Genomic DNA, 19,174 nt, shown 5'->3' with positions numbered 1-19,174 from the left:
TGCTCTGCACAGCTTGTGGGATTTTAGCTCCCCGACCAGGGATTGAACCCAGGCCCTCAGCAGTGAGACTGCAGAGTCTTAACCACTGGACCAGCAGGGAAATCCCTGTATTTACTTTTAGTTTATTACCCCAAATGAATAATATTACTAAAAACAAACATACTTTTTTTTTAAACAATAAGAGGTCAAACATTCTATTATTTATAGAAAATAATAAATAAATAACACAGGAAAAGAAAAGTTTGCCAAACGTAACCAACACAAACAGATATCTGCCAGAGGATCTATAAGAAACCATTCTATTCACCTTGGAACATACAAAAATGAATTCATTAAAATAAAAGAAGAATAAGAAGCTGCTTTTCCAGAACCCCTAAAGCTTCATATTCTATGATCTCGTTTTTACCACATTCTGGAAAAGGCAAAACCGTATGGATGGAGAACAGGTCAGGATTTGCCAAGGGTTTGGACTGGGGGCAGGGGGGTGGGAATTTTTGGAGGTGATGGAATTGTTCTGGATTGTGGTTATGAGTGCACAGCTCTACTCAAACGCCAACACGCAAGGGACTGGGCTCCGAAACAAGTGAATTTTACTGCCTATCAATTTAAAAATAAAGGGGGGGGTGTTTCAAATTTAGCAACAATGTATAATAGAATGGATCTCCTGGACTTCCCTGGTGGCACAGTGGTTAAAAATCCGCCTGCCGATTCAGAGGACACGGGGTTCAATCCCTGGTTCAGGAAGATCCCACATGCTGTGGAGCAACTAAGCCCATGCTCCACAGCTACTCAGCCTGCACTCTAGAGCCCTGAGCCACAACTATTGAGCCCATGTGCTACCACTACTGAAGCCCTCGCACCTAGAGCCTGTGCTCCACAACAAAAGAAGCCACTGCAATGAGAAGCCTGCGCACCGCAGTGAAGAGTAGCCCCCCACTCGCCACAAACAGAGAAAGCCTGTGTGAAGCAACAAAGACCCAATGCAGCTGATAAATAAACAAACAAATAAATAAATACATTTTTTTAAAAAAATGGAAGAAGAGGGAATTCCCTGGCAATCCAGTGGCTAGGACTTGGTGCTTTCGTTGCCTTGGCCCGGGTTCAGTCCCTGGTCGGGGAGCTAAGATCCTGCAAACTGCACAGTGCAACCAAAATAAATAAATAAAAATTAAAAAGGAAGAAAAAAACTCAGTCTGGTTGATATAACATGTCCTCAAAATTGGGTAAAAAGGTTTTCACTTTTCAGCAAATCATTGTTATGGGGTAGGTAGAAAGCCTTACACAGGAATATTGGAATTTCGCATTTTTTTGAAAAAAAGAAGCTACTCATTTCTTAAAATTAGAGTCAACTCAATGATGGCATAAATTTAAAGTTTTCTTGCTTTCAGACTGTAGTATATTGATGGTTATGGAAACTGGCTGATGGGCACATGAGGATTATTGTATCATTCTCCATCATGTGTGTTTGCAAATTTCATAATAGAGTTTTAAAATTATCCTTTTGTAAGTAGCCAGGAGGGGCAACATTTGTTTTAACATAGAGGAAGTTGAACACCCAAATGGGAAGGATGTGGCTGAGTCAATAGAAACTTGTACAGAATGACTGTGAAAAAATTCTCTAATTTCTTTCAAGTCCTGGCTATGTTGATTTCCTTTTCCAAGAAATTTTATTTATTCTAAACAGACATCTGTACATGTAAGGTTTAAGAAAATAAAACGATCCTGTTTTCCAAAACAGTCCCACTCCTGTTCCTTTCATGTGATGTGATCTTAAAAATAGAGTCCTGAAGACACTCGTCTTTTGCGTTTTTAAGGAAACACTCTTTTCAAGGATATGAGAGCATCACAGTATTATTGGAAGACCTAAGTGAGGTTTTTCAGGAGTTTCAGAAATTACACCAGTAACATTAAGGGAAAATCAAAATTATAAAAAATAAGTATCCATCCCGACATGTTAAACTGCTTAAATTTTCTTATAGTTCCTGTTATTCCTCTTTGGGTTTATTTACATCTAGTTCTACACGGTTGTGGGGCCACGGTGTAGACGTCCTTCTGTGTGAAAAGAGACTTAAATGGATTTTATTTAACACCTTCCTTGAGAATCTCATTAGTTTAGGAATTCTGACCTATTTACGTTTTCTTAATACATATTCATATTAATAAATAGAAAAAATTTCACCTCTCACTTTACACCCAATTTTTTCATTCAGTTCTCAAAACAACTTTACTAAGTAGCCATCTTTATTGTGACTGTACAGGTGAGGAGCTTAAGGTTCAGGGTATCCAAGGTCACAAAGCTACGAAGGGCAGAGCTAAAATTCATCAACATGTTTGTCTCACTCCAAAGTCCAGGATATTTCTTCAACGCGAAGAAAGCATCAGTCATTTGCACACCACTTTCACAATATCCACCATTGGCAACCAACACTGTAAAGCTTCGCTATATACAAACTCACTTTCATTTTTACTGGTGGCTGCCTTTCTTTATCAGGAAATAAACAGATCCAGCATATGCGGCAAATCTACAAATGTGCCAATCTGTAAAAGGTGGTCTGCTCCAGCAGTTCTCAAGGTGGGCTTCTAGCATCAGTATCACCTGGCAACTTGTCAGAACTACAAATTCTGGGGCCTGCTCCTGTCCTGATGAATCGGAAACCCTGGGGCGAGGGCCCAGCAATTTGTGTTTAACGGAACCATTGTTTTATTGCATGTTCATAACTTCTCCTGAGACTAAATACTATTTTTATTCCCATCATCACAGATGGTACACTGAGACTCAGTGTACACTAAGACAGTATCACATAGTTAGCAGGTAATGGGAGCTGGGACTTAAACTATGCTTATCTGGTTCCCAAGACTTTTCATAGCATCATGTGGACTCAAGGGGAGATGTCAGGAGATGCCACTGCCGTGGTTCAGAGAAAGAGAGTAGAGATACAGATGATAACGAGATCATGGAGATACTGATTATATATCTATTATGACTTTGATATGCAGCTAATATTTTACTGTTTTAAAAGTCATTGAGGGAATTCTCTGGCAGTCCAGTGGTTAGGTCTCTGTGCTTCCACTGCAGGGGGCACAGTTTCGATCCCTGGTCAGGGGAACTAAAAATTAAAAAAAAAAAAAAAAAGAGTCATTGGGACTTCCCTGGTGGTCCAGAGGTTAAGACTGCGAGCTCCCAATGCAGGGGACACCGGTTCTATGTCTGGTCAGGGAACTACATCCCGCATGCCGCAACTAAAGATCCCGCATGTCGCAACTAAGACCCAGCGCAGTTAAATAAATAAATAAATAAATAAATTAATTAATTAAATATGTTTTAAAGAGTCACTGAAATGCAACACTATGTTTTGTTAAAAAAAAAAACAACTAAAACCTTGAAGCTTCTAGTAAAGATTAATTTCAGACAGTTGGTAGAAAATGACTGGAGGCGGAATGAAAGCTGGAAAAATGGTCTTGCCACTTCTAAAGCAGCACCTACATTAATCCTTTCTGCAAGAATTAAATTCATGTTCAATTTAGCTTACTGGATATTTACCAATTGTAATGGTATTTGTACTTAATTAAATGTGCATGTTATATACTATAATCTAATTTTTCTTGCCTTGTATAATGTTATTCTAGGGATTAGGGGTTAAAAGTTAATTAAGAGCAGTATTTCCAGATTATTTCCTTCACAGGTGGGAGGCAAAAAGTATTTGGGTGCTGATTCCCCACTGAAGAAGATGTTCCAAGTGTTATACAGCACAGCCAACATCCAGAGGCATTATAAACAAGTCTTCAAACAGCTCTAGCTTCAGGTTAGTTTAATTAAGTAAATACTCTGTAACCTGCGTAAGGTTTCTCTACAAGGAGCATGGCATCTAGGTTCTCAAGAGCCAGGACACCTTGTAGATTATAAGCTTTCCCCTATGACCTCACACAAATTACTGCCCCAAGAATTGCCTAGAGCACCCACCAAGGAGGCAAACAAGGCAAACAAGCCCACATCACTAATACAATATTTTGAAATCATGTCCTAATTTATTAAGTATGTTTAATATTATCTGGCCATACAAAAATGATGTCATTGGAAAACTCTGTTCAATGGATAGGAACTGGAAGTGTCTGTTTCATGTAATCTCTCCTTCAATCTGAATTTATCTCCATATCAACAAAAATAAGTGCCAGTGTGGACTGTCATCGAGCCACAAAAAAAAAAAATAACTTAATTAACAACCTGAATGTTCTAATGATGTTCATTAGAACATGATTCTACCAGTCCATCAGTGTTTATAATTCTTGGTCACTGGTACAATCAGCATGATTGAATGCATCCTTTGTGGCACTGGAAACTGAACTCTAAATTTAGGCTGATGTACAGAGAACAGGATGCATACTTTGAAAAAGCCTGTGGCTGATCCCGTCACACCCAGATTTAAGGCCCTGGTAAACTTTCTGTAGAGATCAAATACCTTCCAAATAGCTCAGTGTTTACAGTTGCTGAGAACTACACCTGGAGAAATGTTTCTCAAGTTTCTTTCTACTGTTGTCTTTCCTTAACCTTTCATTTCCTAATGCTCATGTTTTTTTTCCAAGCCAGTAGCTAAGGGGCACTCCAGGTCAAATTTAGACAGAAGAAGCCCACTGAAGGAACTGGGAGTAGGCCAGGTATGGAACAAACAACAGGGCTGGATAAGTGCCAAGTTGTGGGATAAACTCAAACCAGGTGCAGGTAAGACGGAAACTAACTGGAGGTGTCCACATAGGGTACCAATGCTTTCTCTGGTCATCAGATGTGACTGCATGATGGGGAACCAGATTTTCTAAGGAAGGATTCTGCCCTCTTAGCATTCCAACTGGAACTCTTGCTAATTCTACAAGGTATTGGATATCTTATCTTTACTGGTATCATTTGTTGGCCTAGCTATTATGGAATTACACCTCAAGCCTTAACTTACTCACTGTTTCTCTAATTCTATTGAAAAGGAGGGGGACTTCCCTGGTGGCGCAGTGGTTAAGAATCCGCCTGCCAATGCAGGGGACACGGGTTCAATGCCTGGTCGAGGAAGCACGTACCGAGGAGCCGCTAAGCCTGTGTGCCACAACTACTGAGCCCACATGCTGCAATTACTGAAGCCTGGGCGCCTAGAGCCCATGCGCCTGCAACGAGAGAAGCCACCGCAATGAGAAGCCCACGCACCGCAACGAACAGTAGCTCACACTCACCTCAATTAGAGAAAACCCATGCACAGCCGTGAAGACCCAATGCAGCCAAATTAATTAATTAATTAATTTTTTAAAAAAGAACACATCTTGTAATCTTTTGTTTCTCACAGACGATACGTTGGCTAAAATAAGGACCATTTTTCTTTTTCTGTGTATTTTTGTGGTGAACATTTTAAAAAAGTATATGTACTGTTTTCCACACATGATGTTTAATTAGTTTTATTGTTTATAAACTTAATAAAGTATCTCTGGAAGAATATAAGGAAGCATGAATACCAGCAGCTGATGGGAGTATAAAATTCAAAAGTGTTAAAACTCATGAACATATTTCCTGTTTTTTTGAAAAACACACTTTTAAAAAATGTTTTTAAAATAGGGACGGATATTCAGAAAAAAAACCCACAACATTTTGAGAAGTTGGAGTGGGGAGAAATTAGCTCAACATACTAAAATTAGCCCAAGATACTAAAGAGTCACTAAACACTTAATACTCAACCACTCAAATCTCGACACTTAAATTCCATAAAGTCAGATCCCTCTTCTTCCAGAGCCAGCCTCAGTTTACAGAATAGTGCCGGGTACCACGCTAAATCTGTTTAGCAGGGCTAAATAAATATTTGTTGATTGCTGAAAACAGACATGTCAGAATGTTCTATTATTTTTTTGAAGACTTCTTGGACGATAATGTCCTCAAGATACTCCATTTTCTTTTGTTATCATAACAAGGACCAGGTTCAAAGTCAGCCCTCCAGCCTCAGTGAGCACACTACCAGTGGAATACTTCCCATGTCCACTGGGGCAGAGTAGGGAGAGCCAGACCAAAGCCTGTTCTAGACGGGGTTTGGGGGAGCAGACACAGAAGCCTGGGTGGGGTATGGCGGGTGGTTCCAGCAAGAACAGCTTCCTGTGACTCCAACACACACACACACACACACACACACACACACACACACACACACACACACACCCTCCAAATCCCTGCTAACCTTGTTTCCACCTTAGGGTCGTCAGGTGGGGCTTACTTCCATCGCGCTCTGCATTTTTTCCCCAACCTCATCCTTTCACCTTTCTGGGGTTCTGCATGGAATTTGCTTTCACTATACAGGAAAGGAAAAATGACTATTCCTTTTCCTGGTGCAAGGGAAACACTTCAGGCCACACAAATCCAGAATCAGATCCCAGCTTTGCCTTGGACAAGCTGTGATACGAGCACATACTTCACTCTCTCTAAGCCTCATCTGTACGTGAGGGTAACAATGATTATTTCTCATAGTTAAAAGAGATGATGTAGAACATAACACACCTGGCACAAACTGTATTAACAAGAACCGTATCAGATGCCACATATGGAAGGTCGACGTGTTTGAAATGGTTATTTGTGAATCATTAGGATGAACGCTCACTACATGGTGATAAACGTTGATTCACTCCCCCTCTTGCAGGTCTTTGTGAACGGTTAACCTAGTATTGTCTGAAATTAACTGCATGCCTCTGTCCCCAGCCACCTTGCTGGTCCTTTTCCTGCCCCCCTCTAAGTAGGTTTCTGTAACCGCCTCTCTAGGTTAGCTCTTAGGGATGCTGAGTTATTGAGCACTGAATAATTGCTATGAGTCTACTTTCAGGTATGAAGGTAGCACCCACATGTGTCAACAATAATGATACTACAGGCAAGAGCAGGGAGGTATTTCAAGCATGGCAGGCATGCAGTCACCTCCTTGCAGGGCTGACACCCACAGCCACGCGGGTACAACAGTAGAAACTAGTGCATTGGGACGTTACCAGGAAGAGGCCCCACAGGTCACACACGGCTTCCTAGACAACATATGGAAAAGAGAATTTTGAAAAGAAACCCAGTCCTGAATCAAAGAGGGAATCTGATGCTATTTTCTGTCTCCACACCTCACATACCTTGGCCCCAAAGTATCATGAGCATTGGGAAAGACTTCACAGTGTATAAAAACAAGAGGTGGCAAACAGGACTTTCTAATAAGAAAATGGGACTTAAAAATTGAGCATTGACTTTGCGTCAACTCCAGCTAGCATCTCTCTGCGTATGTTTCAACTCACTGTTACCCATTCTTCCAGGCAATCAAATATCAGACTAGATTTACTGAACCAAGTCGGTTGAGACCTGGACACCTGTTCAGGTCTAAGACTGGAGACGTTTAAGTGACAGTGATAATTTGTAAACATCCAAAAGGAGTCAAAGATTCTGAAAACAGCCCCGTGAACTCTGAGCATCAGTGTAGTACTGTGTAACAGCCTCTGAAAGAAACACTACCTATTTCAACTTGTAAATTCAAGAGTACTAATTCAAAATCAGTCTCATTATGTTATAGCTGTGCTCCTCAAAGACTACAAGAGACATTCATTCAAAGACTGAGCTATTTTATGTCAATTACACCTCAATTTTTAAAAAAAAAAGACCGAGCTAAAGGTCGGGAACTATGTGATGCACCCTCAAAGGTAGTTTTGCCAGAGTTCCAGGAACCTGGCATATTTCTTAGATGACTCTATAGCACAGTTATAAGACAGTAGAGCTGTCACTAAACTGTCACTAAAAAGCAAGCAAACTCACAGCTTTCTAGGCATTTATTTATTTATTTTTCCAAATAATTACAAAGAGAAGCTGAATGTTAGCAAACTCGATTGAGTATCGATACGAAAAAATGGGAGAGGAAATTTGTACCTACCTGGGATCCTATTAAGTGTCACCCAGAAATGTTCATCAGGAGAATAAGTATCTTTGGACCAGTGTAGCAGATCAATGGCCCTTTGGTCTCGGAAGACAAACTTGACAAACTCTCTCGTAAGGGCCACATAAGCAGTGCCAAAGTAGACGGTGAGCTGATGTGGGGGGGAGGTTTTCAAAATATTGGTATTTTTCACAAAAGAGCCATCTCTGCCTAAGTGCTCTTGGTGGACATATTTAGTCCGCTTTATGGCATGAGCGGGAGGTAGGACCCCTGGGGTGATGTTTTTCCCTTTAAATCCTTTCAGATACTTTATGATTTCCCTGTTGGTTTTCAGGGGGAAATCTTGCCCGCAGGTATTGATGGCGTACTTCCACGGAACTTCAGACGCTAAAAGGTCCTCCAGGCAGTTCAGGTCAGCCTGGAGCCTGGAAATTCCTGCGTAGACCACAGTCTCAATCTTTGAAGCAAGAAAAGCATTTTGAAAGCAACTCAGTAGCTGCCACACAGATTTCTTAAACTGAGTTGTGGCTTTCTCGTCCACGTGAACGCAGTAGATGTTCTGGGGCATATAGACAGCCCTGAAGAGTCTTTCGAAAGTATCAAAATCCTTATGGATGACCATGACATATGCCAGCGGGAACGCAGCTTCTTCTTTTGACAGGGGGCTTGTGATGTAGTGATTCTGGATCAGGTAGTCCTTGCAGGGGACACTTCCCACAGGTGATATCGATGTCTTTTCCCACAAAAAGGATAACTTATCTTCTAAGGCATCATTACAGGCACGGATTCTAAAATCCCTTTCATTGGAACTATTCAGCTTCCTGAAACTTTTAAGCTGGCTTAACTGGCTATTGTAAAATATCACAAAAATAACCACACTGACCACCGTGAAAGCAAAAAAGCAATACCTGCAAAAGTTCATTATCTCCACTTCTCTGGGGAAGGAATCTCTCTCTCCAAGGACTGAGAAACGATGGGTTCCTGAAACCACAAGTGTGAAGAGGCTGAACTGACCTCTTTTGCCAGTCTTGAATTGCGACAGCTTCTCAAGAGGTCTTCCTTTTTCCTGGGTCCTTTAATCCTCATCTATTCTCTGTTTCTGGGTGGCATCCATCCTCTCTTGGCAATGGCCAGAGATGCTTCTTAATGTGCACTGGTCTTCAGGCCTCGGTGCTGAATCCCGGCTGCTGGCAGGGCGAGCCTGGCTCAGCCCAGCCTCCGGGAAGCCCTTCTCATTTGCATACAAGACGCCAGTGAATCTTAGCAAATTGCGTTCCGGTCTGGAATGACGGCTCCTTTCACCGGGGCTGTTTCTCTGGCTTCACCCCACCCCCCTCATTCCAAACTATTCCGATCTGATCTCTCTTCTCTTCTCACACTTTCTCCCCTTCCTTTTCAAATTAAGTGGTTCTTTATTCTTCTGGCTAGCCCAGCAACCTGCTAGTAGTCCTTGGAAACCACAGCCTTTGGACTTCTGCTCCTCGAGTTTGTTTCTCTGCCACTTCTTTTCATTTCAGTGTTATCTCTACCTCAGACACAGATAAGGAAAAACACCCTTAAAACATGCCTAAGTAAATTATCAGAAAAAAGGGGGAAAAAACGTCTGATGGAGAGGCAGGAATTCCCTGGATTAAATCAGGCAATTTCTGATGATGTTACATAGCACATATGTCTGTGCAGGCTGTAGGCAGAGGGAAATAAAAATTACACTCTTGGGGGCATGAGATGAGGGCAGAAGTAACCTAGGAGTGACTTGTGACATTAAAGGTCGGTGTGGAGGCATAAATGAAATTAACACCCCTTAATTCTGCCTGCCTGGGAGAAAGGTGATAGCCATTGTTCCCAGAGAGCAAAGGTTGGTTCCCGTTTCACACAGAGCTTCAGATAACCTGAGCTGTTGACACGGTATTATCTACCATATGTGAAGTGACTAGCCACTGGGTCTCTTTAAAAGCCAGACATCTTCAGATTAGAGGTCATTTCATAAAACTCTGAAAGGTTCTCCTTTCTATTCAACCCCCTCTCCCACTTCCTTATTCCGAAGAAAGAACAAAGGCTTCAGGGCTGCTGCAAAATTCCTGGAAGTATCTGGCAATGTAATTCAGGGGAGCCAAGAAGAGAAGCCCAGCAGGTCTGGTCACATTACAGATGTGTTCTTGTAGCTCACCTGTCCCAGGTGCCTCCAGCGCTCAGCAAACGTGGAGTGCGGTGCAGATGAACGCAGCTGGTAAGGACGCTTCCGGGGAAAAGTTACTGATCCAACTAACAGATCAACTCTGGCAGCCACAGGAGCTAAAAGTGGCCCTGCTCCCATCTCATTCCCACAGTCACCCAACTCTCCTACCTGTCTGGGTGGGACGTGGCAACTGAAGCAGCTGCTTCTGTTAGGAAGACATAGGTGTGTGATGTAGCAATCTCCCTGTCTCCCTTCCCTTCCCCGACTACCCCTTAACTTCCTATGGTTCACTGGACTAATGAATGACCACAGCAGCATGCAGGTGACCGAGAATGGAAAATGGTGCCTGCCATATCAGTAAACAAGGGGTGTTGCAGCCATCAAGACATCACATGATAGCCGCCCCTGAGGGTGAGCCCTGAGGGAACTCAGCGGGGAAACAGGATGCCCGCCATCAAGCCCTCAGCCACTGCAGCTGCCTCCAGTGGTGCACCCTGAGGAGACTCAGGATGAGAAAGCACAGGATCCTGGCCCCAGAGAGCTGAGGTGCATATCAAAGGAATGATTTCAGTGAGCCCAGACTTTTGCATCTTCTCATAAATAGAAAAGTGCTAGACTCATTAACTTGAGATGCCTACTCTTCTTTAACCAACAGTAATGTTTCCATATTCCTACTCCCTGGGCTTTGTTGCAAAAGCTCCTCTGTATCCTGGCTCCTCCCTTACTTCTTCAGAGCAGTCCCAGGCTTGAAATCCTCAGAATGTCTGTCGAATAAAACATAATTCTCAACTTTTAGGTTGTGCAATTTTTCTTCAGTTGACTTGATGGTTATTGATTTGGAGATAGACCCAAAGAGCTGGCAGGGATCTTAAAGATCACCTAACACAGCTCTGTATTTTACAGATGAGGAAACTAAGACCAATACAAATATTTTTTTCAAAGCCATTCGGCCAGATAGAAGCCAGAGCCTTCTGAAGGTCTGTAGTCCAGAAGCTGGAGCCAGTCTAATTAACTTCAAATCCCAGCTGGTCACTGACCAGCTGTATGAGCAAGGAAGAGTTACTTAACCTCTCTAAGCATCAGGTTCTCTGTCTGCGAGATGGGAAATAACAGTGGTTCCTATTTCACATGGTTGTTAAGAACATTAAGTAAGATAACTCTTGTTCAGGGTTTATGTATCTGCTCATATATGTCCAATAAGCATTAGCAATTATTGTTGCTGTTGTTTCCCTTTCGAAAAATAGCCAACAAGGACTTCCCTGGTGGCTCAGTGGTTAAGAACCAGCCTGCCAATGCAGGGGACACGAGTTCGATCCCTGGGCCGGGAAGATCCCACATGCTGTGGAGCAACTAAGCCTGTGGGCCACAACTACTGAGCCCACATGCTGCAACTGCTAAAGCCCGTGCCCCGCAACAAGAGAAGCCAACACAATGAGAAGCCCTCACACAGCAATGAAGAGTAGCCCCTGCTTGCAGCAACTAGAGAAAGCCCACGTGCAGCAATGAAGACCCAGTGCAGCCAATAAATTAATTAATTAATTAAAAAAGAAGAATAGCTGACATTTCTGACTCTGTTAAGGAACTGATATTTTGATTTCTGTTCTTAGTGATGGAAAATACAAAATTTACCTTAAGTCTTTCAAGTGGGTTGATTTATGGCCATTGTAAAAGAGTGAAGGCTAAATGTCACTCTTTTCTTTCCCCATCATTACCTCCCTTCCCTGTGGGGTGGGAGTGGGGGGGATAGTAGAAAGGTGGGTGTGAAGGAAAGTACTCAATCAAGAGTCTGCTTTGATACCTTCACTTCCCTTCCTTCTTACTAGAGCCACACCCTTTTCTGCGAAGTAAACGGCAGGACTTGGCAGACCTCGGGCAGGGAGGCAGAGGGAAAGGGGGGTGCAGACGGCTCTCACTGCAGGTTCAGTTGGTTTCCCCCCTCCCGTTGCCTTGATCCTCGATTCTACAACAGGGAACTCTGGTCCAATGACAATGCGAAGCAAACTCCACAAATCCTTCATCACGATTTAGTCAAAGCCGGTTACAAATGAGAAGAAGGGGGTACAACGTGATTAACAGCTCAAAACAGCAGGATCCAAAAACCCTTCTACAGTTTGTTCTGCCTTATTTACAATGATTTAGATGAACAGCCAAAGATTAGAATGCGATGCCTTTTTCAGTGGTTGGCCCAGCGGTAGGTTTGTTTTTCCTGGTATCTGTGGCAACTGAACAGGCATTTTCTTCCAGCAAATAATTGGGCAGGCTGAGCTATTAACTTCCAACCAGGACAGGATTTCTGCTCTGTTCACTCTAGTTGGCTTAACATATTGAAAACGGGGTTGTCAAGTGGACATTTTGTATGACTCCCTGCCTCTCTCTGCCCCCAGGATACCCTTTACTGTCCCAATCAAGGAGACAGCAAGCACAAGGACAGCCACTAAAAACACGTAATTATCTTGGCTCAAACATTAAAACAAAAGGCTAGGCTATCTGGGGGCTTTTGGAGAACATGGTGGGATCTTTTTCCCTTATAGTCACTCTAGTTCTCGTTAACCTTGTTTGAGCTGTGTGTCCACCCCAGCTGGGCTGTCAGAGGCAAACACGAATGTCTTCTTGCAGGGACAGGGTTACAATCTGGGCCTGATCTGTTCCCAAGTCCTTACAGTCCTGCTTCGCCTCTGATTGCTTCTTTCGGCACAATTACTGGCTGTTGAACCCAGGCAATGTTTTTTGCTGGGTTCTCTCATCTCCATCAAGGTTACAACATCCTTCTTACATCGAAGGCTCTGGTTGTGTCACTCTGACAACCTCAACTGGCCACAAGTGAGACCCAGCAAGTAAACAAGAAAAGCAACCAAAATAATGAACACATCTCCTTAGCTGGATTCACACCCTCAAATGTGTACAGGCAGGTAGCCAAAAAAGTAAGTGAAAAAGGTCGGTGAAGCTGGTGGAGGGCAGGAAGAGTAGGGCTGGTGAGTTCATGAGCGGCAGCTAGCCCTCGGCCACATGTCGTGGACATTGAGGGAGGGTGTGCAAGGTGGTGAAGAGCCTTTAGGTGCTTGCCCCACCTAAAGCAAGCAGCTCCCTCTCAAAGCCAGCAAGGAATGCCATGTGGGGTCATGGGGCCAGTGCTGCCAGCTCTCCAGATATTTGAAGAGGGAGGAGAAATCTGAATTTTATTTTAAAAAATTTCCAAGCTCTTTAAATGTTATCAGGTAATTAACAAGTTTTTAAGACACGAGTGCGTGCACACACATGGACCGTAAAGACCACACTGGCCCCTAGGATGCAATTTACCATCTTTGGTTTAAGCATCAGAGCTTCTTCATTTGAACCTCTCGAGGCTTAGCTTAGTCACTTTTAGTGTAGATACAATCATAACAAACTTTCTCTGTTCTAAGCAGATAAGAACTCACAAATCAGAAGAGGAATATAGGGCTTCCCTGGTAGCCCAGTGGTTGAGAATTCGCCTGCCAATGCAGGGGACACAGGTTCGATCCCTGGGCCGGGAAGATCCCACATGCTGCAGAGCAACTAAGCCCATGCACCACAACTACTGAGCCTGTGCTCTAGAGCCTATGAACCACAACTCTTGAGCCCATGTGCCGCAGCTACTGAAGCCTGAGCATCTAGAGCCCATGCTCCGCAACAAGGGAAGCCACCGCACTGAAAAGCCTGCACACTGCAATAAAGAGTAGTCCATGCACAGCAACAAAGACCCAACGCAGCCAATAAATAAACAATAAATAAATAAATTTATTTAAAAAAAAAGAAAGAGGGTACCCAATCTAAAAAGAACTGATAGATTGGGTACCCTTTTGTCAGCAATAGGTGATGGACTTAAAGTGAAGTAAGTTCAAGAAAAACTCCAAAAGTTTCCATAAAAAACTAAAAATAGAGCTACCAAATGGTCCAGCAATCCCATTCCCGGGCATATATCCAGAAAAGACAAAAACTCGAATTTGAAAAGATACATGCACCCCAGTGTTCACAGCAGCACTATTTACAACAGCCAAGACGGAAAAAATCCAAGTGCCCATCAACAGACACCTGGCTTGAGAGGATGTGGTATATACATACAATGTAATCTTAGCCATAAAAAAGGATGAAATATTGTCATTTGCAGCAACATGAATGGACCTAGAGATTATCATACTAAGGGAAGTAAGTCAGACAGAGAAAGACAAAAATGATATCCTTTATATGTGGAATCTAAATATGACTGCAAATGAATCTATATACAAAACAAAAACAGACTCACGGACATAAAAAACAAACTTATGGTTACCAAAGGGGAAAGGAAGAGGGGGATAAATCAGGAGTATGGGATTAGCAGATACACACTACTGTGTATAAAATAGATAAACAACAAGGATTTACTGTATAGCACAGGGAACTATATTCAATACTTTGTAATAACCTGTAACGGAAAATAATCTAAAAATAAAATTACATATATATATACACACACACACACTTTTAACTGAGTCACTTTGCTGTATATGTGAAACTAACACAATATTGTAAGTCAAATATACTTCAATTAAAAAAAGGAAAGAAAAACTCCCCAAACAGTGCAAGATCATTCAATTAAAGAATGACTGGCATCTGTAAAGCTCCATGACCATTTTACTACTATAGATCAATACCTCTAGTATTTAAAATTATCAAATAAGTTAGTGAAAGGGCTTGAAAGCTGTGAAGGCCAACTCAGTGTTTTGGGGTTGAAAACAAGCAGAGTACCGATATTTACTGAAATATAAATATATTAATATATCCTTGTACACATTTGCATAGTCCGTTTAAAAAGGCATTTCTGAAATATGTTTATTCAAACAGTTTTTTCTTTTAATTAACTATTTTGTGCACAAAAGGGCAGCCTTTAAATTATCTGGGAAACTCACAATTCAGACAAAACTTTTTCTGGAAAAACTGTTAGTCAAATATGTCTACCACATGCTTCTGTATCAGACATCAGTGCTTTTTCTGTAGAGGGCCAGGTAGTGAGTGTTCTAGGTTTGTGAGCCATTTGGTTTAAGGCAACCACTCAACTCTACAACTGTGTTCTGAAAGTAGCCATCACCATATGTGGCTGTGTCCTGCCAAAACTTTATTCACAGGCACTGATATCTCAATTTCATATTATTTTCATGACTTAAAATAGTTTTTTTTTAAATTTCTTTTACAACCATTTAAAAATGTAGTCATTCTTAGCTTGTCGCCAAGTACAAAAATAGGCCAGATTTAGCCCATTGTATGTCATTGGCTGATTTCTTTTCCAGATAGTAATCAAGTTCCCCCAGGCCTAAATTTTGAAATATCCGAGTCTTTGCAACCATTTTCCAGGTGAAGAAATGTGAAATGAGGGGAAGTCATAATGCTGGTCATCCTTGTACCTGCCTGGAGCCCTCTGCATACCCCATGGGGGTTACAGTGCAGAGCGCTGGGCTATATGCCTCGGTTTCCTTCCTTCCACAAAACAAAGACATTAGGAACACTGACCTCATAGCGTTCCAAAGAGATTTTAATACGTTAGTACATAAAAAGAGCTCAGAGCAATGCCGTGCATAGAAAGCATACTTAACAAATCTTACAGCATCTCTCTCTGTTGCCAGTCTTGGTTCCCATAGAACCTGAACCACCTGCCCACTTTCCTAGGGACCTTTAGTGAAGCAGAACAGCACTGCTTGATGGGCAACCTTGATAGGTCATTCTTCACCTGAAAGACCCCGAAGTAAAGGTGGGAGCCACCAAGGCAGCGCCAGCCCTGCAGCCCTCTCCCTGCACCCCAGAGTGAGAGAACTGCCCTTCATTCCCTAATGCTGCCTCCTGAACCTGTTCTTCAGAGACCCAGTGGGCTGGTGCACCCTGCAGAAGATTGTGATAGAGCATGCTGGCGAAGGCCCTGCTTTGGAGCAGGGTTTAAATCCAACTCTGCTGTTTACTATGTGACCTTAAGAACGTTTCTTGAGATCACTGTGCCTCAGTGTCCCAATTTTTTACAAGGAGTCATAGAAACTCTACGAAAATAAATCTGGCTAAGAAGCCTTTTGTATTTTTCTATACTGTTTCACATACCATCACCCCAGCTTAACCTCGTTCTTCCAAGATCACACTACTTTTTTCTATGTCCCTAGCAGCTTCCTTGGGGTAGCAAATTTCTCTCCCTCTTGTGGTTAATTGCTCAGATTTAATTCCAATTTTCCAAGCAAGAACAAAAACAAAAGCAAAAAACAAACACACAAATTTTATCTTTGGCTATATTCTGTTAAATCTCAAGGGAGAAAATTAGTGACTATTTGTCTTTCTGTGCAACTTTCCTCTGTTTCCAAATGTCTGCTCTGGGGGAAGAAAAGATGGCAAATTCTTAAAGAGAAGACCTTGTATACCCCACATCTGTCCAAATCTGGATATTCTTCTGGTCCCCTTTTCATGCTATGCACCACCAAACTCCTCCACCCCCATATTTTTGAATGTTGAAGTTGCAAGGAGATATTTTTTACTAAGAGACAGTATTTTATCATTCAGCCGCTACCAGAGATCTGTATTTTGAAGATACTCAAAGAAATAAAAACAAAACAGTCTTAAAATAGAGATAGGCAGTGGTTTCCTCCAACTTCTAATTTTAATAGCCCTGCTGAATGCTTGATTTGTTTTCAGTTTATTTAATCCACTATCATACTAGCTTCTTTCCCACAGAACCTGCCATTTACTTAAGCTTAGACAGTTTGTTAGGGCAGAGAGCTTGGATAAATTCCCCCAAAGCAGATGTTTCTTCTGCTTTCCTAGAAATTAAAGTGGGAACAAATTTGCCTCCAAGATATGTTCTGTGTTTGTACTGAAGAAAATCTTTGCTTTTGATTCTCCCACTGGTTAAAGTGGTTTTAGATTCAAATTTCATATTTACGAATCCATCCTTTTAAATGACACCCTTAAACTCGATCCTTTCTCCTCAAAAACAATTGGAAAATTGTTATAAATAGGGCAGGCCCATTCCTGGTCTGCTTTGGTTAGGGCTCTCAGGGCTGATAGTGTAGCTTTGATTACTACCGTCAGTGTGTCTTAAATGTGTTGTAACCTAGTAATACAGTAATTTCAGTTATCTTTTTTCCCCCCAGTTAATGATTAGTGCTGTTCTGTGAAATTTAAATATCTACAGCACTAATTCTCTGTCCTGAGGTGCCATGGGCAATGGAAAGATGAGCTGGAAAGTGTAAGGGCAGTACTTAGCGTGACCAACTGTCCATTTTGCCCAGAACTGAGGGATTTCCCAGGACATGGGTTTTTTTTAGTGCTAAAACTGTGAAAGTCCTGGGCAAACTAGGATGGATTGGTTATTCTAGATACCATCAGTCCTAAGCCCTTACTGCTGAAAGATATACCAACTAGAGCAGGGGTCCCCAACTCCCGGGCCGCAGACCGGGTACCAGTCCAAGGCTTGTTAGGAACCAGACTGCACAGCAGGAGGTGAGCAGCAGGTGAGCGAGTGGAGCTCCATCCCCTGCTCTCCGTCGCTCCCCATCGCTCATATTACCGCCTGAACCATCCCCCAGCCCCTGCCCCATCCATGGAAAAACTGTCTTCCATGTAACCGGTCCCTGGTGCCAAAAAATGTTGGGGACCGCTGAACTAGAGGATAATCAATAACTGATCAGTATGGAAGGAGAGGAAATGTTGAAACCATTGATCTGGGTGAGAGGTGCATGCAGATCATCAAAAGTCTGCAAACTGTAGTGCAGGAAACTCTACAGGACCCTGCCACATGCATCCCCAAATCACTGAGGCATGAGGACGAAACGATGTACATTGTGCAGTAGCTTTACAATGAACCTAAAAGAATACACTTAAACCATTCTAACCACACACGTGTTCCCCAATGGTTATAAGAATGTCTTAGGGCTTCCCTGGTGGCACAGTGGTTAAGAATCCATCTGCCAATGCAGGGGACATGGGTTCGATCCCTGGGCCGGGAAGATCCCACGTGCCATGGAGCAACAAAGCCCGTGCGCTGCAGCTACTGAGCCTGCACTCTAGAGCCCGAGAGCCACAACTACTGAAGCCCGAGTGCCGAAAAGCCTGTGCTCCACAACAAGAGAAGCCACCACAATGAGAAGCCGGTGCAACGCAACAGAGAGTAGCCCCCGCTCACTACAACTAGAGAAAGCCTGTGCGCAGCAACAAAGACCCAACACAGCCAAAAATAAAATACATAAATAATAAAATAAATCTTAAAAAAAAAATGTCTTAGTAGCAACCTATACAATGACAGGAGAACCTAAAAGGAAAATGACTGCTATTACAGTGTTAACTATATCTAAAATCCCCTCCCTCCATACCACATTTGACTTGACACATCTTCTTTCTGTAAAGAAGCAATTAATAAATTAGGAGATTGGGTTTGCCATATATACACTACTAATAAGAAAAAAAATATCAAATTGTACACTTTAATATATGCAGTTCATTGTCAATTATATCTCAATAAAAGTTCTTAAAGAGAGAGAAAAAAAGAAGGAATTAATAGAAAAATATGGAGTCTTATGAACGGAAATGCTTTTATTGACAATTTATAATAAGTGGGCATGAAGTCAGCAAATGTTCACTCATTTTACAGAACACTGCAGTCAACCAGCCATGGGCTCTCTCTGACTCTGAATTTCCATATGTGTACAACTTTAGGAACTACAGATGTTCTCTAAGGCTCCTTTCAGCTCTAAACGTTGTGATTATACTAGATTCTGCACAGAATAAAGAAGAGGCTGTTTTTACAGGAAAACTGCTTTGGGGAGTTTTGCTTAGATTAAGTGCCAGAGAAAGTTGAAAAAGTGATAGCAAAACTGACCAGAGAGAAATCAAGAAGGCTTGCTTGGAATTGGGGTGGGGGGCAGTTAGCTCAGACAGCCCAAAGTCCCGAGAGAGGAGAAACCAGACACCAGACAGGAAGGTGTTCAGCCTCTCCAGGAGACCACCCGACACCTAGCCGGGACTTCAGGGTCTAGGGTAGGCAGTTTTCACAGGGGACACGGGAGGGCCTTTTCTCTCTAGAACACCAAGGAGCTCAAAGAAGTAGCTCCAACTTGAACTGAGGGCA

The 19,174-nt window shown here is 42.4% G+C and overlaps 1 protein-coding gene across 16 annotated transcripts in view; it reads right to left on the bottom strand.

The window, feature by feature from the left end:
- Positions 1–19,174, bottom strand: part of LOC130831390 (N-acetyllactosaminide beta-1,6-N-acetylglucosaminyl-transferase-like) — a 135,585-nt gene that overhangs the window by 24,262 nt on the left and 92,149 nt on the right. For 5 of the 16 annotated variants that reach the window (XR_009048048.1, XR_009048047.1, XM_057699447.1 and 2 more), the window contains exon 1: positions 7,905–9,063. The exons of the other annotated variants lie outside the window; for them this stretch is intronic. Coding sequence is in view for 3 of the 5 variants with exons in the window: in XM_057699447.1 (XP_057555430.1) it covers positions 7,905–8,829 (925 nt within the window). In the remaining 2 variants the exon portion in view is untranslated. Of the gene's footprint in view, positions 1–7,904; positions 9,064–19,174 lie in introns of those variants that run through there. 16 annotated transcript variants of the gene reach the window in all.

The sequence above is a fragment of the Hippopotamus amphibius genome, chromosome 11 (assembly GCF_030028045.1).
Source record: "Hippopotamus amphibius kiboko isolate mHipAmp2 chromosome 11, mHipAmp2.hap2, whole genome shotgun sequence".
Lineage (NCBI taxonomy): Eukaryota > Metazoa > Chordata > Mammalia > Artiodactyla > Hippopotamidae > Hippopotamus > Hippopotamus amphibius.
Note: the sequence above shows the minus strand (reverse complement) of the source record. Positions and strands in the feature narration are given on the sequence as shown.